The sequence below is a fragment of the Jaculus jaculus genome, chromosome 9, assembly GCF_020740685.1.
Source record: "Jaculus jaculus isolate mJacJac1 chromosome 9, mJacJac1.mat.Y.cur, whole genome shotgun sequence".
NCBI classification, from domain to species: Eukaryota; Metazoa; Chordata; class Mammalia; order Rodentia; family Dipodidae; genus Jaculus; species Jaculus jaculus.
This window is the reverse complement of record NC_059110.1, coordinates 87,724,550-87,752,178: the sequence shown is the minus strand read 5'-3', so window position 1 is coordinate 87,752,178 and position 27,629 is coordinate 87,724,550. Positions and strand designations below refer to the sequence as shown.

Sequence of the window (27,629 nt, the reverse complement as noted above, 5' to 3'; positions counted from 1 at the left end):
AGTCGTCATCCATCAGTGACGTTTCATCTGTGGTGGCCGAGCACACAGCCAGCGGTTTCGGTGCCTCAACAGGACGCCTTGAAGGTTGCCGATGATGATCAGTTGGAAACAGCAAACTTGTCATCAGCGAAGGAACTCTCGCCTCCCTGGGCCTGAAATGTGTGGGAATCGATGGAACCAAATAGGAAAAAAAAAAAAAAAAAAATCCCATGTTCTGCGTGTAAGAAACACGATGGTTTGCTCTACTCAGTTCTAACAGGATTGCCTGCCTAGATTATAAAGTGAAACAGAGTTATGTCTGAAGAGAAAAAGTACATCCACACTTTTAGAAATTTTGTTCAAGGTCATTTCAGATGAGCAATTATTAGAATAGATTTTTTTTCTTTTAACAAGTTGTGTGGGTAATGGTGATCACAGGTTCTCATCATCTGTAACTGTTAGGATTTATATGCATATGACCACAATGCTCGCTTGAACTTGCCCATCTAGCATTTTGGGAATCAATATCGAAATGCCAAATAATCTCAGAGGTAGTGCTGCTTCTAGGATGATCTCATAATCCTCTTTAGTAATTGGCTGTCTATCCAGAAAAAAAAAAAAAAATAGACTTAGGGCCGGACGTGGTGGCGTGTGCCTTTAATCCCAGCACTTGGGAGGCAGAGGTAGGAGGATCACCATGAGTTTGAGGCCACTCTGAGTCTACATAGTGAATTCCAGGTCAGCCTGAGCTAGAGTGAAACCCTACCTTGAAAAAAAAAAGAGATTTATGTGTACTAATTGCCCACCATCATATAATATTTTACCCTCTTTTATGATATGATTTATTCTATTTTTTGCATTTCAGAAGGAATATAATTAAATGTGTGTAATAAAAAATATATAGCTTTTCTTTAAAAAACAACAACACATAAAAAGTTCTTTGTTACTGGGCTGTCGGCTGGAAAGTGCAAACCACAACACTAGTGAGGGCCTCCTTACTGCCTCACCCCATGGCACAGGGTGGAGGGGGGAGAGGGGACAAGGGTGAGGACGAGCGTCAAGCCTGCAGCCTCGCTCTCTTGCTGGTCGGTTCCAATCCCCTGATGAGCATGGAGCCTTTATGACCTCCACACCTCCCCCTGGGCTGCACTTTCCAACACGGACCCACTGGTGATTACGTTGGCAACTTGTACTCCGTTGGGAATAGCTCTAGAGCTCGCCCGAGACCTCCTGGCTTCCCTCCCCACACCAGCCTACCTGCCCTTCTCTGTTTCAGGCAATTACTCCCATTACTCAGTGGCAGAGGCGATTGAAAGCCGTATGGGGTGGCCTGTGTGTGTGTGTGTGTGTGTGTGTGTGTGTGTGTGTGTGTGTGTGTGTGTGTTGTGTTGTATTGGGACACTCTCACTCTGCAGCCCCAGCTGGCCTTAAATTCATGGTGATCTTCCTGCCTCAGCCTCCCAAATGCTGGGGTGACATACATGCACCACCATGCCCGATTTGAAAACAGTTTATTTCAGAGATGCCCTTTCATCCCCTTCCATGTCAGTCAGAATGAATACTTTATTGTGACCTCGCTCTCTCTCTCTCTTGCAGGGTCTCACTCTACCCAGACTGTGGGCTAACTCTGCAGCCCAGGCTGGCCTTGAACTCACAGAGATTCTGCTACCTCAGCCTCCCGAGTACTGGTACTAAAGGTGTGTGCCACCATGCCCGGCTCTGCTGTGATTTCTCCTCTTCCCATCCTAAAGCCCAGGAAAAGGGGAGAGAGAAGAGAGGGAGAAAAGAAGAAAGAAAAATTCACAGAAAAGGAGGATCTGAAGCTCTCAGGGCGACAGACAGAGAGAGAAAGACGCAGGTAGAGAGAGGGAGAGAGAATGGGCGCGCCAGGGCCTCCAGCCACTGCAAACAAATTCCAGATGCGTGCGCCCCCTTGTGCATCTGGCTAATGTGGGTTCTGGGGAGTCGAGCCTCGAACTGGGGTCCTTAGGCTTCACAGGCAAGCACTTAACCGCTAAGCCATCTCTCTAGCCCTACAGTGTTTTTCTTTTGCAGTAATTTTTCCCACATTGTTTTTATTGTTTTCTGCTTTTATATGCAAAATAGAAATTTGAAAGTGAGAAATAGTGGGAAGCCTGAATCTTCTCCAATACCTCAGGCTGCTCCTAATTTACTGTGCAGCTTTGCCCATGCCCCTCGGGCCCCCCAAACCTCAGTTTCCTTGCAGGTTTTCTCACTGCTACTCTCACCCCGGCAACACGCACCCAGCATTTTGGCAGGACACTGATGGAGCACGATCAGGAAGCCCGACCACACTTCCTCCTGACGTGTGCCCAGTTGGCATCTTGTGATTCACTTTCTATAGAGAGTACAAGAGGAGCGGAGGGCAAGACAATGGGCTGGGAGTGCCCCCTTTCCCCTGAGTGAATCCCACCTGTGGCCTTCCCTGCGTGGCACTTCCTCCAGCTGCTGACGCCTGGCTCCTCCCAGTTGAGTAAGTGCCAAGTGGCCCAGGTTTCTATTTCCTCACCGAGCCCTGCCCTACGCAGAGGGCCGACCAGCTGCAGAGAAAGGAGGTGGTGTCCCCAGGGGCGAGAACAATGGCTTTCTACAGCTACCAAGCTCCTTATCTGAGCCCGGTGAGTTCTGGTCGTGGAGGTAGCCCAGGCAGGGACAGCTGCCTCGGCCAGGGGAAGTGGTTCTGGGTGTCTGTGGAAATGATGATTAGGTGGTGTGGGTAGTGGGGAGGTATCCCACAGAGAACGAAGGGCAGAAGTGCCACACGGGCTCAGCCTGGGGCAGCTTCTGTTCCAAGCCACACTTGATGAAACTCCCAGGACCCAGGATGGGGGGGCATTCATTGCTGTGGTAGACAAATACTTCGTGAGCTCCCCTGTTCCAGCTAGCCTCGTAGCATCTAGAAGGGTGGTGGTTTGTATGAAGGGAGCATCAGCAGGCTTCTGGAACAAGGAACAATCGCAGCCACCTGTGTGGTACTTACTGCACTTGCTTTGGGGACGGCTTTCCAGGGCTCAGCCATTTACTTGCTGGGTGACCTCATATAAGGTGCTCATGCAAGGTTCCCTCCCTCTCTCTCTCTCTCTCTCTCTCTCTCTCAGTCTCAGTTACCACAACTGTGAAGTGCAAATAATACTCAAGTCCACCATCCCCCAAGGCCAGGCTAAGCAGGCGGCATATCTGTGCATGTTTATAATGTGTATCTACAGTGCCTGGCACACAGTGGGCACTTGGAGAATAGGCACATTATCAGGTATCTGGGGGCAGCAGGGAAGTCCCAAGGAGGTGTGTGTGCCACGTCACTTAAGAGCACATCCAGGGTGTCAGCAGAAAGACAAATGGGGTGCCTAGGGCCACCCTGAGCACCTTTCTTGGCTCTGCCGGTTGCCTTATTTCATCCCTGCAAGGTCTGTCATCCTCACTCCCTGTGCGGAAAACCCAAGGCTTTGAGAGGTCGAAGTACTGGCCATGTGTGTGCTCAGATGGTAAAGAGTAGAAAACGTGCTTTGATTCACCTGCAGGAGAGAAGGTGCGCCCTCAACAGAGAAAGAGAGAGAGAGAGAAAGAAAAACTAACAGGGAAGGCAGGGCTGAGGTGGCCCCAGGCTAAGAAGCCTTCTGCAATGCCCCCACAGAGCCCTTCCTGCCAGTGGGAGAGGGGAGGTGGGCGGGCAGCAGCCGGGGGCTGGGGATGGACCAGCTGCTAGGGCCTTGCATCAGAGCTCACCTCATAGATGCGCTGGACTTGGCCTGAGGCTCCATGACCACTGTTAGCAATGTTGACAGTGTCCCCAGCCCACGTACGAGACTCCCAAGGTGGGGCCTGCATGGAAGAGTGCTGGCAGAAGTTAGGAGGGACTGGCCTGCACCTCTGAAGGGCCTTCGGGAGCCCAGTATACTGCCAAGGGAGTGTTACCCTTCCTCTGCCTCCCCATCAGAAGACAATTTACCTAAGTGCCGACATTTTCAAATCGCGTGGCTGAATTCTATTTGGATTTGGAAGGTGAAATTTTCAGCCGGGCATGACATGGTGGCACATGCCTGCAATCCCAGTACTTGGGAGACTAAGAGAGGACGGTCTCCATGATGTAGTGTAGTAAGTTCAAGGCCAGCTTGGTCTACCTCAGGAGACCCTGTCTCAAAAGGAGGGGGAAGCCAGGCATGGTGGAGCACGCCTTTAATCCCAGCACTCAGGAGGCAGAGGTAGGAGGATTGCCGTGAGTTCAAGGCCACCCTGAGACTACATAGTTAATGCCAGGTCAGCCTGAGCTAGAGTGAGTAGAGTGAGACCCTACCTCAAAAAAAAGGGGGGGAAGGAGAGGAGGAGGAAGAAAACATTTCAAACCAGGCAGAAGATCTTCCTAAGGAAGGAGAACTAAACAGGCCTTGGGGTGCACACAGAAAGGAGGCCCTGTGGATCCCCACAGAATCGGGAGCACCCTTTCTCTCAGCTGGCCCAACAATGTCCCGCTGACCTCTGCAGGCACAATCACATTTCTGCTAAAATGTTGGTGGCATGGGAAAAGCACGTGACTGCTGTGCTGCAGAGGAATAATATCACAGAGGACGGGCCGGGGCATTCCGCTCCCACGGCTAGCTGGCCTCTTCTGAGGGACCCGGAGAATGGAGCCAGGCAAGACGGGCCCCTGTGTGTGGCTCAGAAACCCTTGGTGAGCAAGGGAGCAGGATGTATCTGACTATACTTCCTCATGAGAGGTTGTGCGTGTGTGTGTGGTGTGCACGCAAGTGTGTGGCATGTGTGCATGGAGGTCAGAGGACAGCCTCGAGGGAGCAGTCCTCTCCCATCTCTTGAGACAGCGTCTTACTGGCCACCGTGTACGTCTGGCGAGGCAGTCCACGGGCTGCGGGCTTCTCCCGCCTCTGTCTCCCGCTTTGCTCAGAGGCCCACAGCACCATGACCAGTGTTAGCAATGGTCTCCAGCATCCCCAAGTCACTTTTTTTTTATTTTATTTTATTTTATTTTATTTTATTTTATTTATTTATTTAAGAGTGACAGAGACAGAGAGAAAGATAGATAGAGGGGGAGAGAGAGAATGGGCTTCCAGCCTCTGCAAACGAACTCCAGACGCGTGTGCCCCCTTGTGCATCTGGCTAACGTGGGACCTGGGGAACCGAGCCTCGAACCGGGGTCCTTAGGCTTCACAGGCGAGCGCTTAACCGCTAAGCCATCTCTCCAGCCCCCCAAGTCACTTTTGCTGACAACGTATTTCCATTTCTGGAGCATTTCTGGGTGTGGGGTAGGGCAAAGTGTGAGGTTTGACACCCAGTCAGCCAGTGCTATCAGGTCCTCCAGAGATAGTCTATCTGCAAATCAGTAAATGCTTTGCACAAAGCTGCTTCCTCCCCCCACCCACTTTTTATACAAATGAGGCCATTCCACACCAGGACTCAGAGTTCCTGTCCTCCTCTTTTCAAGGTTACTGTTGGATCTACAAGATGCAAATAACATCACTTAATTCACTTTGTTCCTGTTGGGAGACTGTTAAGAGCTCTCAGATCCTTTGCAGTTTTTGTTTTACTGAATAATCTTCTTTGTAAGATTTACTCATTTTTTTTTCTCAATTTTTATTAACATTTTCCATGATTATAAAAAATATCCCATGGTAATACCCTTTCTCCCCCCCCCCCACTTTCCCCTTTGAAATTCCATTTTCTATCATATCCTCTCCCCATCTCAATCAGTCTGTCTTTTATTTTGATGTCATGATCTTTTCCTCCTCTTACAATGGTCTTGTGTAGGTAGTGTTAGGTACTGTGAGGTCATGGATATCCAGGCCATTTTCTGTCTGGAGTGAGCACGTTGTAAGAGTCCTACCCTTCCTTTGGCTCTTACATTCTTTCTGCCACCTCTTCTGCATTAGACCCTGAGCCTTGGAAGGTGTGATCAAGATGTTACTCAGTATTCCAGTCACTTCTTTCTAGCACTATGATACCTTCTGAGTCATCCCAAGGTCACTGCCATCTGAAAAGAGAAGATTCTCTACCCAAAGTGAGAGTAGCATTAATATAAGGGTATAAATATTAAGAGAAATGCTTACTGGGCAGTTTGATAAGCATAGTATATTCATTTTTCCAGACATCAGCAGATGTTACACCCCTAGGGCTCATGACTACCCCTGTGTTAAGTTCTCAGTATCAGGGATGTGTTTCCCCCCATGGAGTGGGCCTCCAGTCCAATTGGAGGGCAGTTGGTTTCCACCATGACAGATATACCACTATTGCACCCGTAATATTTACTCATGTTAAAACGATCTCTTTCAGAATTTGGGGACACCACTTAAAACACAGACATTTGAGCAGTGTGTGGTGGCTCACACCTTTAATTCTGGCATTTGGGAAGATGGTGGCAAGTAAGATTAGAAGTTCAAGGTCATTCTTAGCCCTATAGCAAGTTTAAGTCCAGCCTGGGCTACAGGAGACCCTGTGTCAAAAACTAGACACTAAGCTGGGTGTGGTGGTGCATGCCTTTAATCCCAGAATTTGGGAGGCTGAGGTAGGAGGATTGCAGTGAGTTTGAGGCCACCCTGAGAATACAGAGTGAATTCCAGGTCAGCCTGAGCTACAGCAAGACCCTACCTTGAAAAACCAAAAGAAAAAAAAATAGACACCAACATTTCACAAAAGGTCTTCTAAATTTTGTTTTATTTTTTCGAGGTAGGGTCTTTCTTTAGCCCAGGCTGACCTGGAATTTATTCTTAAGTTCCAGACTGGCCTTGAACTCAGCAATCATCCTACCTCTGCCTCCTGAGTGCTAGGATTAAAGGTGTGTGCCACCTTGCCCCGCTTCACAAAACTATTCTGGGAGGAATTGATCCCTTAGGGACTGGGCTGTGCTGCCCCACCCCGTGGCCCATGTCCGTTCTCCTGTCTCCTGCCCTTCTGCCATCACACCTTCCGTGCACTCGGGACGCGACAGCCGTCATACCTGGGTTCCTATCTTCACCTTCCTCAGTGAGATACGTTTCAGGCTTCCCAGCAACGTGGGCGGTTTAAGCATCATCTCTCCTGACACCATCAAAGGCTCTGGTGAGAATCTTGGGAGAGGGAGGAGTGTTCAATACTTAAAATCATTCCATGCCGTGTTGGGAATATAGCTCACCAGAAGTGTGCTCAGTCCCCAGGGCTGCAAAACCCAAACCACCCCCCCCCCCAATACTTTCCTACCATGCTGACAAACCACAGGCCTGGACAGGGAGGACCCAAGGGGCCCAGCCAGGCAGACCACTGCGTTTTACTGCAGGTCAACAGGCACTCAGCAGAATTCAGTCCTGGTCGGAGGTGCAAGAAAACACTTCTAGATGGGTGTGGTGGCACGCGCCTTTAATCCCAGCACTCAGGAGGCAGAGGTAGGAGGAGCGCTGTGCGTTTGAGGCCACCCTGAGACTACATAGTAAATTCCAGGTCAGCCTGGACTAGAGTGACACCCTACCTCAAACCCCACCACCACCAAAAAACAAAAAAGAAAAAGAAAACACCTCCAGAGGTGATCTGGAGCAAGAGGGTCTGAATGAGGCCAGCGTCTTGGGAACTGTCATAATACCAACTCTGTTTCCTGAGCTGGGATGGGTTTCCATAGGTTCCGGGTAACGACACCACTCGAGGGCACAGGCCAGAAGGCGGTGCCACTGCCAGTTTGGTAAGGAGTGTTTTCAGATGGGCTGCCCAGAGATAACTTGTTATCAGAGAAAATCCGAGCCTGCAGAGAAAATGGTATCACAGACAGCACACACCATCCTCCAGCATCAACAACCATCACCCGCGCCTATCATGCTGGCTCTATGGCCTCATCTGCTTCCCCTCCCAGCCTTGGGTTATTTCTTTTATTTTCTTTTCTTTTTTTTTAAATTTTTTTTTTTTTTTTTTCGAGGTAGGGTCTCACTCTGGTCCAGGCTGACCTGGAATTAACTATGTAGTCTCAGGCTGGCCTTGAACTCATGGCGATCCTCCTACCTCTGCCTCCCGAGTGCTGGGATTAAAGGCGTGCGCCACCACGCCCGGCTTTTTTTTTTTAAATTTTTATTAGCATGTTCCATGATTATAAAAAATATCCCATGGTAGTTCCCTCCCTCCCCCCAATTTCAAAGCAAATCCAAATATAGAATTTCACCACAAATGTAGCTCCACAATATAGGATTTCTTACACAATCCCTTTTGGAGGAAATTAGAACATAAAATCATTACTTGATTCTTATTTTCATTTATTTAATTTAATTTTTTTTCGAGGTAGGGTCTCCCTCTAGTCCAGGGTGACCTGGAATTGACTATGTTGTCTCAGGGTGGCCTCGAACTCACTGCCATTCTCCCACCTGTGCCTCCCGAGTTCCGGGATTAAAAGTTTTTATTAATATGTATTAATATGTATTACTATATATTACTATATATAGTAATGGGTTTTACTATATATAGTAATGGGTTTTATTAATATGTATTACTATATATAGTAATGGGTTTTATTGTGACATTTTCATACACATATATAACATATTTGATCATATTCACTTCCATTACCCTTTCGCAACCCTCTCCCACTCATGTCAATTCCCTTCTCTTCTCAATTGTTAGCCTTCTACTTTCATGTCTTTTTGGGGGGGTAGGCTAGAGGTAGTTAGTGTCTCACACTAGACCAGGATAACCTGGAATTCACTATGTAGTCTCAGGCTGGCCTTGAACTCACAATAATCCTCCTGCCTTGACCTCCTGAATGCTGGGATTAAAGGTGTGCACCATGTACCACCATGCCTGGCTTGTGTCTGTTTTCTTTTGTTTTAAATTTTCAATCATTTTTAAAATTTATTTATTTATTAGATACAGAGGGAGAGAGAAAGAGAGAGAGAGAGAAAGAATGGGCATATCAGGGCCTCTAGCCACTGCAAACAAACTCCAGATGCATATGCCACCATGTGCATCTGGCTAACGTGGGACCTGGAGAATCAAATGTGGGTCATTAGGCTTTGCAGGCAAGCACCTTAACCGCTAAGCCATCCCTCCAGGCCTTGTTTTGTTTTTTGAGATAGAGCCTCACTATAGCCCACCCTGACCTGAAACTCACTCGGTAACCCCAGACTGACCTCAAACTCATTGTGGTTCTTCTACCTCAGCCTCTGAATTCAAGGATTATAGGTGTGAACCACCATGCCTGGCTTCATGTCCTTTTTATTTTTATTTATTTATTTATTTTGTGTGTGTATGTGTCACAATTAGTTTAATTAGGGTTGCTTAGAGGAGTATGGTAAGGGTGATCTGGGAATTTAGGGTGTCTGAGAGCAACTGAGTCATCCTCAGCTCTTGGTTGGGCATTAACCCAGGAGTTCAGATGCCAGGCAATCATGGGGGTCACACAAAACTTCCACTGAGTCAGTGGCCTCCAGGTTCTTGTCTTATGAATTCCATGACTGAAATCCACAGACCGCAGAGGAGAAGTTTATGAAGAGTTTAGTGCAGAGCTTAAGAGGAGGAAAGAAGGCAGAGCTCCTGCATAGCAGGAGTGGGTCCCCCGAAATGGGACAGGCTGCCTGGTGACTGACGGGTGTCTTTCATGAAAGTTACTGGGTGGGGGCTGGGCTGGTCAGAGCCATTCCCATGCCAGGTGTCCAGGTACTTTGTCATCTTGGGTTTCTAGAAAAGGTGAACTCCTTTAGGGAAGAAGAGATAAGAAAACACCAGATCTCAAGCCATCTGTTCAGATACCTAGTAATATTATTCACACCCTCCTAACAGGTTTTAGGAAACAGAGATAAGGAAAACACCAGATCCGCCCTTACAGGCGGCGCAAGGACGTTTCCCCCTTCTAACTAAGGAAATAACTGCTCACTTTTACAGGAAACCCTGTTACCCTCAGCTACCTAGCCAGTTACTGTCTCCTCATCACCCCGCCCCCCCCCCAGGAGGTCACCCTGTCTCACGGAGCTATGAAACAGATGGCTACACCACTGGACAAAATGTCTCTCCCTCCCTAGCAACCATTAACTGTCAGTAACTCCTCAGGGAGGGGGTAAGCCTCAAGAGTCCCTCCCCCTTCTGTCTTTTAAGTTTGGAAACCTTCCCAGCACGTGTCTGGATGGCAGTCATTCATTAGAGCTCAGTGGCCAGTGCCCTGTTAGGTGAGGGTTTGTGAGCTCTACTTTGTCCCTGTCCCCACCACATCCTGGTCACCTCGCTCAAAATGCCAATGCATCACCCTCCCGGCTCCTGTAAGCACTGAAGCTTTTCCACGGGGAGATGTTAGAGAAAACATTTAAAAACCTAAAAGAGGGGGGCTGGAGAGATGGCTTAGCAGTAAAGGTGCTTGCCTGCAAAGTCTAAGGACCCAGGTTTGATTCCTCAGTACCCACGTAAGCCAGATGCACAAGGTGGCACATGTGTCTGGAATTTATTTGGAACGGCTAGAGGCCCTGGCATGCCCATTCGCTCTATCCGCCTCTTTCTCTCTCTCTCTTTTAAATGATTAAATTATAATTTTTAAAAAATCCTAAAATTGCTGGGCATGGTGGTGCATGCCTTTAATCCCAGCACTTGGGAGGCAGCGGTAGGGGGATCTCTGTGAGTTTGAGAGAGCCTGGAGCTCCAGAGTTCCAGGTCAGCCTGGGCTACAGTGAGACTCTATCTCAGAAAAGAAAGCAAGAAAGAGAGACAGAGAGAGAGAGAGAGGGGGGGGGGGAAAGAAAGAAAGAAAGAAAGGAAGGAAGGAAGGAAGGAAGGAAGGAAGGAAGGAAGGAAGGAAGGAGGAAATAAATCTAAAAGAATATGGAAATCTGTTAGGAGATAATCGTACTTTCACAGGGGTAGCAGAGCCACTTTGGATGAGACATCTGAAGCTTGGCAAATCACCAACTTGGAAATTTTGCTCTGAGAGCTCAAGACAGAGTGTGGGGTTGGGGTGCCAACAAGATATATATACTCTCTTTTCTTTCTTTCTTTTTTTTTTAATTTGGTTTTTCGAGGTAGGGTCTCACTCTAGTCCAGGCTGACCTGGAATTCACTATGTAGGCTCAGGGTGGCCTCAAACTCACAGCGATCCTCCTACCTGTGCCTCCTGAGTGCTGGGATTAAAGGCATGCGCCCCCATGCCCAGCCTCACTCAGTCTTTAAGGAAACTGGTTCGGTGGGAAACAGTTTATCCCTATTTTACAAATGAAGAGACATGGCAAGGAGGACTAAGCTTCCAAAGGCCTCGTGGGTAATGAGCAGCGACAGGGTCGGACCTGAGTCCTCAGTGGCTCTGAAACGCTGAAGCCTCATTGAGGCCAGCGCTGCCCCTTAAGGAGGCGGGGGAAGGCTGGGCTGAGGCCCCTCTCCTGGGCCTCATGCGGGAGAGAGGTGGCCTCCAGGCTTCAAAGGTTCCAGGAAAGATACTGTTTTGTGGGGGAGGGCAGGAACCACACTACAGCCACCAACGCACAGCAGATAAGGCCAAAAGGATTAAGCTCAGGACTGCCCTGGGTGTGGTGTTAGGATGAGAGGCCTTCTTCTTGGCTCTCTCTGGTGGGTGGAAAGTTTGCCCTCAACAAGATATCAGTGGGGCCCTTCAGTCCTTTGGGCCTCCTGAGTCCCTGTCAGGACTCTTAGGTCTTCAGGAGGGGCTTGCCATCCAGGTCATCCTGTCTGAAAGCCCACCTTCTGGTAGATTCCACAACTGCCACTTCCTCTCAGACAAGCTACTTAGGTCAGCTGCCCATCGTGTCTCTCAGAGCCTGGTGGTATCCCACTCAGAGTGCTGCTCTGAGATCCATGAGGCTGGGACCCCATCTGTCCCGCTTCACAGCCACACCCCCAGGCACTAACAATTCTTTTAAAGATTATTTTAGGGCTGGAGAGATGGCTCAGTAGGTTGTCACTTTCCCATGAAGCCTAAGGATCCAGGTTCGATTCCCCAGAATCCACACAAACCAGAGGCACATGGTGGCGCATGTGTCTGGAGTTCATTTGCAGTAGCTGGAGGACCTGGCACATCCATTCTCTCTCTCTCTCTAATAAATAAAAATAAATAAATAAAAACAAGCTGGGCGTGGTGGCACACGCCTTTAATCCCAGCATTTAGGAGGCAGAGGTAGGAGGATCACCCTGAGACTACATAGTGAATTCCAGGTCAGCCTGTATTAGAGTGAAACCCTACCTTGAAAAACAAGCAACAAAAAAAGCCTAAAAAAATAAAAATATTTTAATTTATTTATCTGTGGAGAGAGAATGAGAGTATGGACGCATCAGGGCCTCCAGGCACTGCAAACGAACTCCAAATACATGCACCATTCTATGCATCTGGCTTACATGTGTTCTGGGGAATTGAACCCAGGCTGTCAGGCTTTGCAATTGAGCACCTTTTATTGCTAAGCCATTCCCACCCCGTCTCAACAGATTCTGTCACACCAAGGCAAGTGCCAACCAACTGGCGTCTCCACATTTTCTCCCTGCAGATTGTACCCTTTTCCGGGGTAATCCAAGGAGGACTGAAAGAGGGACTTCAAATCACTGTCCAGGGGACTCTCCTTAACTCCTCTGAAAACAGGTATGCATGCAGATGGCACTGCCATCTCTCTCCAGCCCCTTTACTTGGCAGTTATGCAGTTGGAGGAAAGGGAGAGCGGGCCAGGTCCACATCTCCTGGCACCACCACACCCAGGGCCATGATTGATAGAGTCCAGGGTGGGAGGTGCCCAAGTCGCCCTGTCCCCAGGGAGCTCACTGGCTGAGGAAGGAGCTCTCTGATGACTTTCTTAACTTCTTGGTAGGTAGAAGCTAGTGGCCTATGCAAAAAGATTTCATGTGATAGTCACAAGGACATCAGGTCAGACACAGAGGTGGCCCAACGACCGTGCAAGCTCATTTGGCTTTGGCTCCCAAACATTCCAACTCTCCACAACCAAGAACTTTTGACCGGTCAGCCAGCCGCATAGACTCTTGATCGTAGGCGTGGCTTTCTTTCTGGGAATGTCAGTTCACACCAAGAAGGCCTGACTGGGGGACAGTCTTCTCAAGAGTGACAGGGGTTTCTGGCATTCCTGCTGTCTGGCTGGCCTGTGCGGAGCCATCCATGTTGGTGGTACGGAGGTGTGTGCCCTTACCCTGTCTGGTTGGCGCGGGTTGGTCTATGTGGCAGCTGCCTGCTGAAGTTCCGTAATGTCAGCTGAGGTCTTCTGGGTCCACAGCTGCCTGTCTCCATCCCTGGGGCCAGTGATTGTTTTACGCAGAGCACTGGGACCTTCTGAGGCCTCTTTACAACACTAAGGCGCCAGTCTGACAGCCGTTGGGCTGTTTGGATTCTAGCTGATTCCGCACTGGAGCCGTCCTGCTGGAGTGAGCATAGCCACTCTGACCATAGGACTTGTCTGAGAGATCGAGACCTGCTCCTGAACTACCTCCTCTCTCCCTGCCCCCCCGTCCAGCACTAGGAGGCCCCCCTCCATCATGTCTGGTAGAGATTGTACCCACTTTATCTGATCATCCAGGGTCTCCAGACGCCACACAGACTCAGGGCGGCTCCTCACTTTCTGTTATCTGTATTCCCCAACTCCCTGCAATACCTAGCACCGTGGCAGCACCTCACAGACATTTCATTAAGCTCCTAGAGAGCCCATTTAAGTTCTTTAAAAAAAAAAAGGGCTGGAGAGATGGCTTCGCGGTGAAGCGCTTGCCTGTGAAGCCTAAGGACCCTGGTTCGAGGCTCGGTTCCCCAGGATCCCCGTTAGCCAGATGCACAAGGGGGTGCACGCATCTGGAGTTCATTTGCAGTGGCTGGAGGCCCTGGCGTGCCCATTCTTTCTCTCTATCTGCCTCTTTCTCTGTCTGTTGCTGTCAAATAAATAAATAAAATTTTTTTTTAAAAACCACAATTTTTATTTGTTTATTTGAGAGAGAGAGAGAGAGAGAATGGACACACCAGGGCCTCCAGCTAATGCAAACAAACTCCAGATGCATGCGCCACCTTGTGCATCTGGCTTACGTGGGCCCTGGGGACTCAAACCTGGATCCTTTGGCTTTGCAGGCAAGTGCCTTAACCTCCAAGCCATCCCTCCAGCCCCCATTTGAGTTGTTTGTTGGAGGCAGGCATGTTCTAGCACATTCTGGCCAGCAGAACACTGATGCTCAGTGAACTGTTGCTCAGCGGGGTCCACAGAAAGCTGCAGTGGCCCAGAGCTCCGGCCCTGTTCCAGCTGGCCATGTGACTGAATGCTAAGAGCAAACAAAGGAGGCTCCAGAGGAGATGGGGCCCTCCCTTTCCCTCTCTCCTTTGTTTCCTCACATAGAGGCTAGGTATAATAGGTATGGATCTAGCAGGGAGAGGGGCTGCTTACTGAAGTTCCCAGATTCTTGTGTTGGAGGACAAGAAATTGTACCGAGACACACGGTTCACTAAGAGAGAAGGGCACTCCGGAGAATGGAAGCGAGCCACTGAGCTGGGGAAAGGCACGTACTCAAAAAGTGCCAGGTGAGGCCACAGGCCTCCTATAGCCCTTTCTAGTCATCTGCATGGCACCTGCACACTGCGGGCTTTTCTCTCAATGTCCCAGTGCTCCATGGAGCCAGCACCGAGAGGTCTCCAGTTTTCTGGCTGCCATCACCACCTTTCGCATGTTGATCTTGATGTCTCCCTCTTCAAGTCCTTATTCTCCTGCCACACGGGGAAGGCAGAGAGATGTCTTAAAGGAGAACCTCAGCCTTGAGCTTGATTCTAGGGTCCAAGTGAGCTAAGACTGCAGAAAGGCAGAGAGAGCATCTGTTGAGCTCCTTGTGAAAGCCAGCCTCCCTGGAATGTTCTTTGGTCTTAACCACTCTTCTTAGAGCCCCAGTAATATCCCCAAAAGAAGTTGCCATTCAGAGAGACGTCCTCCCAGGGGGGAAAAGCATCATAAGTGAACACTGTCTTGCACTGGACATGGCAACTTGAGGATGGTGTGGGACCAGGGGGTCACACCAAGTTGACAGGGTCAAGCTGGGATCAGAGGCCAGCTCACTTTCCATGCCCCGAGTGCTCCCCCAAACACACCAGCACCCAGCAAGGACCAGACTCACACAGTGAAGGTCTCACACACAGAGGGCTGTGGTTCTTCCATGTGCCTTCCTCCCCTTTGGACACTGTCTTTGTAGGCACAGTCCCATTCGGCCTACAGGATCTTAACAGTTGCCCTTGGCTTTCCTGATTGGCAGTATGGACTGCCTTCCCACACTGCTGGCCTCCAAGCACAGTCCACTTGAGCTAAGGGCTCGCCTTCTCAACAAGCTTCATGATGTCTATCTTTGATATTGATTTGATATTAGTTTCTTTCCTTTTTTTTTTTTTTTTTTTTTTTTTGGTTTTTCAAGCTAGGGTCTCACTCTAGCCCAGGCTAACCTGGAATTCACTATGGAGTCTCAGGTTGGCTTCGAACTCATGGTGATCCTCCTACCTCTGCTTCCCAAGTGCTGGTATTAAAGGCATGTGCCACTATGCCCAGCTAGTTTCTTTTTTTTTTAAAGAGCAAAATCTCTGGGATTGTTTTTTTTGTTTTTTTATATTTTATTTTTTATCTATTTATTTATTTAAGAGAGGGAAAGAGGCAGAGAGAGTGAGAAAATGGGCACGCCAGAGCTTCCAACTACTGCAAAGGAACTCCAGATGCATGTGTCACCTTGTGCATCTGTCTTACATGGGTCCTGGAAAATTGAACCAGAATCCTTTGGCTTTGAGGCAAGCGCCTTAACTGCTAAGCCATCTCTCTGGCCCTTATATTTTATTTTTATTTATTTTAGAGAGAAAGAGGGAGAGAGAAAAAGAGCGAGAAAGAGAAAATGGGCATGCCAGGACATTCAGCAAATAAAGTCCAGATGCATGTACCACCTTGTGTGTCGGGCTTATGTGGGTCCTAGGGAATCGAACCTGCGCCCTTTGGCTTTTCAGGGAAGCCTTAACTGCTAAACCATCTCCTCAGTTCTGCTATTAGTTTCTTGTTACCAATGCCAACACTTTCCCTTGCTTGTTTTCTACTCACTCTTTAAGGAAATAACACAGGAAAGGCAAAATGCAATGAGCGTTAGGTCCAAATGAGATGAGTAAAGAGAATGCTAACTGAACGTAAGTCCCAGACACCAGGATGCCAACAGGAAGTCCCAGATACCCGGCCCTCCTGTTCTGACCCCAGCCATGAACCGTGCTCCAGAAAGCTGACCTCCCTCCACCTAGGTTTGTCGTGAACCTGCAGACGGGCATCAGTGAGAATGACATTCCCTTCCACTTCAACCCTCGGTTTGAAAATGGAGGGTACGTGGTTTGCAACACGAAGCAGAAAGGATGCTGGGGACCCGAGGAGAGGAAGATGCAAATGCCCTTCCAGAAGGGGATGCCTTTTGAGATCTGCTTCCTGGTGCAAAGGTCAGATTTCAAGGTGAGCAGAAGTCCCCCACCCCCAGCCCCACCATGCTGGGTGATGAACACATTGCTGGGTCACACACTTGGTGACCGATCACACTCATTGAGACCAGGCCCAAGCAATACCCTTACGCAGGCACGACCAGTGGCTATGTAGACTCCTTGCACACTCACACCCGCATCTACTGGTGCCCCTGTTGCTTTTAGCACTTTGAAAATAAGAACAAGGTCTAGGGATGTGGCTCAGTGGGCAGAGCGCCTGCCTAGCATGCATGAAGCACCGAGTTCAAATCCCAGCACTGCATAAACCTGGGTGTGATGGTGCAAACTTGGAATCCTAGCACTTGGGGAGGTGGAGACAGGAAGATCAGGAGTTCAAAGTCACTTGGGAGATAGAGACAGGAGGATCAAGAGTTCATTGTCTACATAGGGAGTTGCAGGCCAGCCTGGGGCTAAATGAGACCCTGTTTCAAAAAGAAAAAAAAAAGGCAGAAAAAGAAAGAAAGAAACAAAGAAAAGAAGGAAGGAAGAAATTTTAAAAGAAGAATAACTAGATTTGTCATCATGTTATTTTTTTGGCCTCATGAGTCTCTGAGGTCCAAGGTAAATTCCATTCCCCTACTGCGGTCATTCCTCCCTCGAGGTGCCTGCTGTCGTCTTAGCTTTGTGGTGATTGGCTCAAACCTGACACCCACACAAGCTCCACAAGCAGGCTATCACTGAGCTATCTCCCCTGGCCTGACATGTATCTTTTGGCAACATTGTTCTATCCTTTCTCCAGAATCTATTAAGGGCAAAGTTTTGTAAACCATTGCAGAGTATCTTCCCCGGCAGAGTCACGTCTCTGGGCTGGGAGGCTGTGGAGGAATGAGTATGGCCACCTCTAAGCTCATTTGTGTGACACAAAGGTTCCCATGCCCTTGCTGTGCAGCCCAGGGTCACCTCTCCTCTGCTCCTAGGGAGCATTTCAATTCTTTTCTTTTGGGTTTTCAAGTTAGGGTCTAGCCCAGGCTGACCTGGAACTCGCTATGTAGTCTCAGGATGGCCTCAAACTCATGATGATCCTCCTACCTCTGCCTCCCAAGTGCTGGGATTAAAGGCGTGCGCCACCACGGGTGAGCATTGCTATGCATTTGCCCAGGTGAGGACTGGGGATGTAAGTCAGTCAGTACAGTGCTTTGCCTAACATGCACTCTTAGCACCACAAAACCCAGGCATGCTGGTTATAATCCAGCGCTTGGGAGGTGGAGGTAGGAGTTGAAGGTCAGCTGTACAGTAAATTTGAAGCCAGCCTGGGCTACATGAGATGCCCTCCCCCCACTTCAACCATTACCCCAGGGGAGCTCTAACTGCCAAGATGAATCCGCTCTACATTGTAAGAACAGCAAACAGGAGCCCAGTGAACAGCGAGGCTGGGTACACGGTGACCCTCGCTCTGTCATGGGCACCACAGTGCTAAAGAGCCTTCCTCCGCATAGAGAGGCTCGGTGGGCAAAGCAGGCTGAGGGCTTTATGTCCCGAAGCAAAGCACGGGAGGGCTCTGGCCAGGGCCTGGGCCTCCTCTCCCCAGTGTCCCCTCTTTTCGCAGGTGACAGTGAACAAGAGCCTCTTTGTGCAGTACTCACACCGTGTGCCCTACCACCTGGTGGACACCATCTCGGTCACTGGACCCTTGTACCTGTCCTACATCAACTTCCAGGTCAGATGGAAGACCCGCCACCCTGTCTCCAAGCTAGAGCTCAAGGCCTCAGTCAGACATGTCCCCGCCTGCCCTCTTCCGCAGGAGGCTTTGGGTTCCCCTGGCCTGGTGTCTGTCTGCCTACTCTCCTCTGTCATTCTGCCTCCCTTGGTGTGGCTTTCTCCTTCCCAAACACCTACCTTGGTCTCCCAGACCCTTAGCTAGTCCTCGCTCTGTCACTCCGTATTGGTACAACACAAGGTGGCTCTAGCAGGAGCCTGTGCTTGGGAAAACGATGGAATCCAGGTCAGAGGGGACAACATGGATCCCTGGGTCTGTTTGACCTTCTCTGTGTTAATTTTTCTTTCTTCTTTATTTATTTTTTTGAGCTAGGATCTCACGCTACATCTCTGACTGGCCTGGAACTCACCACGCAGACCACCATCTCTCGGTGATCCTCTTGTCTCAGCCTCCTGGGTGCTAGGTTTACAGGCATGCTGGCCAAGCTCTGAAAAAAAAAAAAAAAAAAAAAAAAAATTAAAAAAAAATATCCTTAGTCTGGCTCAGTCTGGCTTCTACCTCATGAGCCTCGTGTCTCAGCCTGCTGAGTGCTTGGGATTATAAGCATGAACCATCCCATCCAGCTGTGTTTGAGACTTTTTGAACATGTTGCTAATTTCTGAATGCCTAGCCGGGAATGGTGATGCATGCCTGTAGTCTGAACACTTGGGAGCAAGAGACAGGAGCCTCAGGAGTTCAAAGGTCATTCTCCTCTACATAATGAACTTGGGGCCAGTCCAAGCTATAGGAGATTCTGTCTCAAAAATACAATTAAGCAGCTAGGACTCAGCAAGACACCTAATGGCTTCTGGCCTGCCACCTTCGCATGGCAATTGTAATTACCATTTCAATAGTTACAGTTTACTATTGGCCCTTACCTCTTCCCCCATCCTAAAATCCCCGCCTTCGTCCCCAACATGATATAGGCAACTGCTCAGAGTAATAAAGTGAGTTTTTTTCTGCAAGTTCCTGCATCGAAAAGAAAATAAAATACAATTAAGCAAATAAATAAATAGAGATATTGTGTGAAAATTGGAAGATTGGGGTATGCATGGCCCACTGTAGACCCTGAGCAAATCTGAGCTCCTTTCCCTTTAACTTTGTGCTTACATTCCCTTTTGTTCTGAGCAGGAGGCGAGAGAGAGAGAGAGAGAGAGAGAGAGAGAGAGAGAGGGAGAGAGAGAGAGAGGGAACGTTGCTCCTTGTTACCTCGCCCTTTCCTCTCTTGGTTCTTGGTTCTCGGCTGCCTCTCCGCAAGCCTTTCCCAGCCTGGCCCTGCTGCGTTCGGCTTTTCTTTGGCTTCAGGAAAGCTTCTTGTCCATAACTCTGCCGTGCCTTTTGTTTTAACAGAACTCTTATGCCGCCCCTGTCCACCCCAGCTTCTCCATGGCGCAGTTCTCCCAGCCTGTCCGGTTCCCACGGACCCCCAGGGGGCGCAAACCCAAAGTGAGTTAAACAGCAAGCAGGTCCTGGAGCTGATCAGTTAGCAGAATAGCGAACCAGAGGCAGGTAGAGCTGACAGGCCAGGCAGGGACTGTGACCCCATCGTGCCCACCCATGTCTGCATTCAACAAGTGCACCCTCCACACCCCCTTTCTTGTTCTTCCACGCACCATCATGCCGGCTTCCCCAAAGCTGCGCCGTTGGTCCATGTGGAGGTGACTCCCCTCCCCTCCCCTCCCATGATGCCTGTGGCCCGGCTCCTCACCGGCTCCCACCCACCACTATGCAGGGACCTGCTTAGACACATGTTCTAGCTCACCTTCTCTCAGCATAAAAATCTATAAGGCCTGAAGCTCTGCTCAATGAAGCCCAAAGCAAGTATGGTGGCCCACACATGTAATCCCAGCATTTAGGAAGTAGAGCTAGGAATATCAGGAGTTCAAGGTCATCCTGAAGAACACAGCACGTTGGAGGCTAGTCTGAGTTGCATGAGACCTAGCCTCAAAAAAAAAAAAAAAAAAAAAGCCATGAAAGGCCGGGTGCGGTGGCACACGCTTTTAATCCCAGCACTTGAGAGGCAAAGGTAGGAGGAGGATCGCCATGAGTTCGAAGCCACCCTAAGACTCCATAGTGAATTCCAGGTCAGCCTGGGCTACAGTGAGACCCTACCTCAAAAAACCAAAAGAAACAACAACAAAAAAAAGAGCCATGAAAAACTAAAATAAATAAATAAACAAAGCCCAACTCCCCCACAGGTCATAACAGAATGCTCCCCAGCCTCGCCCCACCTCACTTCCACCTCGCTGCCCACTCGTGAGGCTGGCACCACCTTGACTGCTCGCTCAAGGCCCTGCCTGGCACTACACTTTCCCACCAGCTATTCCCGATGCACAAGGCATCCTTCGGCCATTTCACCCCTGGCGAACTAACAAGCAACGCTGTGCTTACATGTCACCGGAGAGTTTTCTCTGCCCTACTTCCTGTGTCCCTGTAGACTTTGCACCTGTCTGTGCTGTGCTGGCCACCAGTCCTATTGTCACCATGTATGTGTGTCTGTCCTCATCACTCACCTAGGGAGCCCCTGGCTGGCCAACATCATGGCGCCCTTATATGCGGATACCAGCCTTCGTGCTGCCACGCAGCGGGGACTCAGTAAATGAACGCAGGATGTAACTCACGTGGCCATCGAGAATAGGAAGCGAGTGAGGGCACGGGGCGGGGGGGAGGGGCGGAGTAGGGCAAGATCCAGGGCAGGAAAGCAGTGAGGATGGGGGAGGGGAGTCCTGTCTACCTACCTCTCTAGGGCTCATGACGGCCCAGACAAGGCACTTGCCTCCTTCCTCACAGGCTTCAGGACTGGCCAGAGCTCAGGGCAGCCCAACATTGGACCTGCCCCTCCCCCTCCCCCCCCCCCCCCCCCCCCCCCCCCCCCCCCCCCCCCCCCCCGTGGAAGAGGCAATCTATAGAGCTGAGGAGCATCTGGGATTTTCTCACTTGCATTCTGGGCCGCCCGGGGCAAGTTGCTTAACCATTCGGAGCCCAGGGCCTCACCAGTGGGGAGAGAAATTTCTCCTAAGAAAGCTGGGCCAGTGGCTGTGGGGGTGGAAATCTAGCCTAGCCTTTGCCCCTCCCCTCCCCCATCCGCGTGTGTGTGTGTGTGTGTGTGTGTGTGTGTGTGTGTGTGTGTGTGTGGAGGGGCTCTGGTAGATAATGGTCTAGTTATAGATCAAGGCCCACACCCCTCGAGGGTGCTCAGACTGACTTCTTTCTCTCTCCCAGGCCCAAACTGTCATCCACACAGTTCACAACACCCCTGGACCAATGTTTCCTGCAGGTCTAAAATGTTTGGTCACCTGCCTAGCCCCAACAAAACCAGAATTCCCCGGCCTCCCAGAGTTGGGGTGAAAGTGTTGGGAAAGGAGGAGAATGGAGACAGTTAAGGACGGGCCCTCTGCTAGATGCAAAGCTAAAGACCCTCTGAGGGACAGCAGAAATTCTGGACTAGTCATCAGAAAACAAATTCCCGAAGGACCAGCAGGGAACCTGGTCCACTGGTCCCTGGACTGGCGTGCAGTGGTCTCAGCTTTCAGCCTTGCTTCCTGAGAACAAGGCCCTGCCGGGTCACTAATGGCCTGAGGCTTAGCCTGGCTTCTCCTCCTACCAGTGCAGCTTAGGTGGGGGACATGGAGTTGTTGGGGGGCTTCCTGAGGAGTGGCTGAGAGGCAGGGGACCACGATGGGATCCAAGGAACACATTAGGAATTGCTAGGAACGCTGATGTGATGAGAAACACAACCTCAAGCTCACACCCGAGGGTCCCGTCTGAGTGTGTATTGTCTGAGTGGCACGTGCACGCACAGACGTGCTCCTATATTGAATCCTGGTCTCTTCAACAGAACCCTGGTATCCTACCCATGATGTACCTCAATCCAGTCTATGTAAGTGGTTTCTCTGGGAGGGCTGGAGACTTCATTTGTATTGGGCCGGATAGATGTGCAGCGGTGAAGGGCAGCGGGGGACGCTCCTCTGTCATGCACGATTGAAAAAGCTTCCTATATCAAGATGACTTTTAAAAATATTTTTTATTTTTATCTACTTCTTTGAGAGAGAAAGAGGCAGATACAGAGAGAATGAGAGAGAGAGAGAGAGACAGAATGTGCGCCAGGACCTCCAGCCACTGCAAATGAACTCCAGACATACTCACTCCCTTGTGCCTCTGGCTTATGTGGGTCCTGGGGAATTGAACCTAGGTCCTTTGGCTTTGCAAACAAGTGCCTTAACTACTAAGCCATCTCTCTGGCCCCAAGATAGTTTTTTTTTTTTTTTTTTTTAATAAAGTATCCACATACATTAGTAGACTGCTGAAAGGAAATTTCAATTTCAAAATGGTTTTTTCAAGTGTGAGCAAACTACTTAGCCTTCCTTGGCCCCACCGCAAGAAGCCATTGGTGCTCCGCCAAAGTCCTTTTCACAACAATGGAAGTCCTCTGCTTTGTCATTTGTTTGAGAGAGGGCCTCATATATCCTAGGCCAAGGATGACATTAAACTGAACCTCCTGCCCTCCACTCCCAAGGGCTGGGAGAACAGACATTCATCTCCACGCTGTTGACTTGGTGCTGGGGATTGAAACCAGGGCCTCCTCTATGCTAAAACAAGCCCTCTACCGACTGAGCTGCATCTGGGCATGGCACGGCAGGGTTTCTTTTGACATTCAATGATGTTGGCTCCTTCCGAGGACACGTTATCCACAGACCCATTTTTCAGAGTCAGCCCGGCATCTAACATTCACAGATGCTGGTCCCGAGTCCTCCTGCCGTAGAGGCAGCCCTGACTACTGGTGACCTGTCCTCCTCTCCCAACAGCCAGTGCCTTTCTTCACCACTATCCCCGGTGGGCTGTACCCGTCCAAGTCCATCACCGTGTCAGGTACTGTCCTGCCCAGTGCTAAGAGGTAAGAGAGGACAGAGACGCTCCCACCCAGGGTAATTCCGGCTATCCCCCTGGCTCTGAGCAGGCTGCGGGGGAGGAGGGGAGATGGAGGGCGGAGCTCAGAGTCAGACAAGGTCCATGTGAGTTGCCTGTCCCAGCTTCCACATCAACCTACGCTCTGGGAGTGACATTGCTTTCCACCTGAACCCCCGTTTTGATGAGAACACCGTGGTTCGCAACACCCAGATCGGGAGCTCCTGGGGTCTTGAGGAGCGAAGCCTGCCGTGCAAAATGCCCTTCAACAAGGGCCAGAGCTTCTTGGTAAGCAGCTGTGGCCTGGAGCTTAGAGCTCATGGGATACTGGAGGAGGTGAGGTGCAGAGGTCTGTGGGTGCCTTGAACAGGAGTAGGGAAAATGCTTAGGGAATGAGGGTGTGCCCCAAAGTAGAGAGAATGTTGCATGAATTATATTTCATGATTACTAACCCCCCCCCAATTGCATCTTCCTCCCCCCTTTCCTTCTTTGTTTCTTTTTATTTTTTAACCATGGCAGACTTATAGTGCCATTGATTTGTTCACTATATCCTATATCGTGAATATCTTCCATTTCACTAAAGAGCTGCATTTAAAAAATTTGTTTTGTTTGTTCATTTTTATTTATTTGAGAGCAACAGACAGAGAAAGAGGCAGATATATATAGAGAGAATGAGCGTGCCAGGGCCTTCAACCACTGCAAACAAACACCAGACGTGTGCCCCCTTGTGCATCTGGCTAACGTGGGTCCTGGGGAATTGAGCCTCGAACCGGGGTCCTTAGGCTTCATAGGCAAGTGCTTAAGTGCTAAACCATCTCTCCAGCCCTTTCTTTTCTTTCTTTCTCCCTTCTTCCCTTCTTCCTTCCCTTCCCTCTTTCCTTTCTCTCTTTCCTTTTCTCTTTCTTTCTTCTTTCTGTTTCATGCTGGAGATTGAACCTAGGGCCTCACAAATGCTAGGCAATTCTACTATTGAGCTACAGTCCCAGGCTTCCTTTTTAAAACTTCCTTATTATTTTTAAAATTTTATTTATTTGAGAGAAAGAGAGAGGGAGCGAAAAAGGCAAACAAAAAGAGAGAGAAGGGCTGGAGAGATGGCTTAGCGGTTAAGCGCTTGCCTGTGAAGCCTAAGGACCCCGGTTCGAGGCTCGGTTCCCCAGGTCCCACGTTAGCCAGATGCACAAGGGGGCGCACGCATCTGGAGTTCGTTTGCAGAGGCTGGAGGCCCTGGCACGCCCATTCTCTCTCTCTCCCTCTGTCTTTCTCTCTGTGTCTGTCGCTCTCAAATAAATAAATAAATAATTTAAAAAAAAAAAAAAAAAAAGAGAGAGAAGCCAGGCATGGTGGCACATGCCTTTAATCCCAGTACTCAGGAGGCAGAGTTTGGAGGATCACCATGAGTTCAAGGCCACCCTGAGACTACATAGTGAATTCCAGGTCAGCCTGAGCTAGAATGAGACCCTACCTCGAAGAAAAAGAAGAGAGAGAGAGCGAGCATATGGGCCCACCAGGGAGGGCCTCCTGCCAGTGTAAACAAGCTCCAAATGCCTGCTCCACTTTGTGCATCTGGATTTATGTGGTTACTGGGGAATCGAACCCAGGCCATCAGGCTTTGCAAGCAAATGCCTTTAACCACTGAACCATCTCCCCAGCAACCCCCTTTTAATTTTCTGGGGGGTTCGAGGCAGGATCTCACTCTAGCCCAGGCTGCCCTGGAATTCACCATGTATTCTCAGGGTGACCTCGAACTCACAGTGATCCTCCTACCTCTGCCTCCCAGGTGCTGGGATTAAAGGTGTGCGTCACCACACCTGGCTCCCCTTTTAATTTTTTTTTAAAATTATTTATTTATTTATTTATTTGAGAGCGACAGACACAGAGAGAAGGACAGATAGAGGGAGAGAGAGAATGGGCACACCAGGGCTTCCAGCCTTTGCAAACGAACTCCAGACACGTGCGCCCCCTTGTGCATCTGGCTAACATGGGACCTGGGGAACTGAGCCTCGAACCGGTGTCCTTAGGCTTCACAGGCAAGCGTTTAACCGCTAAGCCATCTCTCCAGCCCATCCCCTTTTAATTTTTAAAAAATTATTTGAAAGCAGAGAGAGGGAGAGAATGGGCATGCCAAAGCCTCTTGCCACTGCAAATGAACTCCAGATACATGTGCCACCCTACCTCTGGCTTTACGTGGTATGGGGTAATCAAATCTAGATCATTAGGCTTTGCAGACAAGCACCTTAACCACTGTGCAATCTCTCCAGGCCCTGTTTTTTATTTTTTTATTTTGAGAAAACCTAGCTAAGTTGCCCAGCCCAGCACTGAACTTGGCAATCATCCTGCCTCAGCCTCCCAAAGATCTGAGAGCACAGGCCTGCACTACTGGGCCTGGCTGTGTCTGCTTTTACAGATGAGCACACGAATTCCAAGGGCAGGTTACTTGCATAAGGTCACACAGGCAGTCTGTGCCAAATGGATCCCAAGAGTGAATCGCCGTTAATTCACTATTTATTTTTTATTTCCTTATTTATATACCCAGCAGTCATTTGTCACTATTTTTGAGCAGGAAGTACCCCATGTCCTGGGAGCACAGCTGGAGGCCTGATACACCCTTACTCTGCTTCAAATCACCCAGTGAGCTTCCAAAAGAACAAGCAGTGTCTGAGCCTCAGCCCAGGCCAATGAGCACCCATCGCTGAAAATCCTACATGATCGCCCTCTGCAGGGAAGGTGATGGACCTCTTGAGGCCTTCAAGGCCATGAAGCTTTGAATTTTATGTTTTGTTGTTTTTTTTAAAGTTTTCAGACCAGGTCTCATATTTCCAAGGCTGGCCTTGAACTCAATATGTAGCCAAGAATCACCTTGGACTCCTTAACCTGCCTTCACCTCCCAAGTGTTGGGATTACAGGTGTGAACTACCACATCCAGCATTGAATTTTTTTAAATATATTTTTATGTTTATTTGAGAGAGAGAGACAGAGAATGGATACATCAGGGCCTCTAGTTACTGCAAATGAACTCCAGATACATGTGCCACTTTGTGCATCTGGCTTTATGTTGGTACTGGGGAATCAAACCTGGGTCCTTTGGCTTTATAAACAAACACCTTAACTGCTAAGCCATCTCTCCAGTACTTTATTTATTTATTTATGTTGTTATTGTTGGAAACAGAGTCTTCCTTTGTAGCCTAGGTTGAACTCATAGCAATCTTCCTACCTCCATGCCTGGATGACCTTGTATTTGCTTGTTTGTTTGTTTTGTTTTGTTTTTCAAGATAGCGTCTCACTCTAGCCCAGGCTGACCTGGAATTTACTATGTAGCCTCAGAGTAGCCGCAATCTCATAACAATCCTCCTACCTCTGCCTCCCGAGTGCTGGGATTCAAGGTTTGGGGCTACCATGGAGCTAATGATAGGATTATCTTGTAAGAATGAAATGAGATGGAGTCCTTTTTTTTGAGGTAGGGTCTCACTCTAGCCCAGGCTGACCTGGAATTCACTAGATAGTCTCAGGGTGGACTCACAGCAATCTTCCCACCTCTGCCTCCCATGTTCTAGGATTAAAGGTGTGCACCACCACGCCTGGCTGAGATGGAGTCTTTGGCCTGTTTGGAGCAGTGCCCACACAGTGTGACATGGCCCTGGGTCATGATACTTTAGCATTTGTGCCCCAGTGGCCTCGTGGAGAATGTCTTGGGCTGGAAAGCAGGCATGGAGCACTGGGGACACGTACGAGCTGAGCTAGCCCTTCTGTTCCTAGTGGCTGAGGCCACTCCAGCTGCAGAGTGAGGGACACGGCCTGAGCAGGCAGTTGGCGGAGCTGGAGGAGTCAAGAGGGAGGACAGGCAGGGAAGGGGCCCAGGCCAGTACTTGCCCCGTGGGGAAGGGGTGCAGGATGGGAACCGAATCCCAAGCTCGGGAGCAGCAGAGGCTGAGGTGCCAGGGGAAGAGAGCCCGTGGATTTGGTGAAGAGCAGGTCATTCGGTGGAGTGCAGGTGCAGATGTGGGCTCAGGAAGAAGAGGCGGGAGTGTCCCCTTGGGAACCCAAGCATAGCCCAGATGGTGTGGCCCCTCTGCCCAGGTGTGGATCACGTGCGAAGGCAGCTGCCTCAAGGTGCTGGTGAACGGCGAGCATCTGTGTGAGTACGCGCACCGCCTGAGGAACCTGCAGGACATCAACGGCCTGGAGGTGGCAGGAGACATCCAGCTGAGCCACGTGCAGACATGAGCAGGGTCTGTGGCCCCGAGCCGAGCGCTGGGGCGTGCTATCCGAGTTTCCTTTTCACCCCTCCTCCCAGCCCCAGCCCCCCACCCCCCAGATCCCATCATCTGAGGAGCATGGCTCAGTGCATGAAGCTGCTCGCTCACTTTCCACAGGCCCCTCCCAGGCCGTCCAGACTCCCAGCCCGGCCCAGGCGGCGCGGCTCTCTGCCCCAGTCCCAAGGCACCTGTCACACACTCTGAGGGGAGGTGGCCTCCTTGGCCCCTCCTCTCCCTCTGACCTTTAACCTCTCTTCTTCTCCTCACACCCGCTCCTGTCCTTGATTTCCCTCCAGGAGAGTGACCGGCCGCCATCCTGCTGGACTCCAACTAATCAGAGGTTTCTCATCAGGGGGCCCTCCTCTTGCCCAGTGAC

At 49.9% G+C, this 27,629-nt stretch overlaps 1 protein-coding gene across 2 annotated transcripts; it reads left to right on the top strand.

Moving 5' to 3' along the window:
- The first annotated feature begins 2,536 nt into the window (after positions 1-2,536).
- Lgals9 (galectin 9) lies at positions 2,537-27,629 on the top strand. 2 transcript variants are annotated; one of them, XM_045159009.1, is made up of 10 exons: positions 2,537-2,618; positions 12,429-12,520; positions 16,172-16,373; positions 17,946-18,056; positions 19,446-19,541; positions 21,934-21,975; positions 22,901-22,989; positions 23,126-23,288; positions 27,075-27,226; positions 27,550-27,629. In XM_045159009.1, the coding sequence occupies exons 1-9, from the start codon at positions 2,580-2,582 to the stop codon at positions 27,219-27,221; spliced, it is 981 nt and encodes a 326-aa protein (XP_045014944.1). In that variant the 5' UTR covers positions 2,537-2,579; the 3' UTR covers positions 27,222-27,226; positions 27,550-27,629. The 2 variants fall into 2 exon arrangements, with proteins under 2 accessions (XP_045014944.1, XP_045014943.1); XM_045159008.1 differs by lacking the exon at positions 19,446-19,541.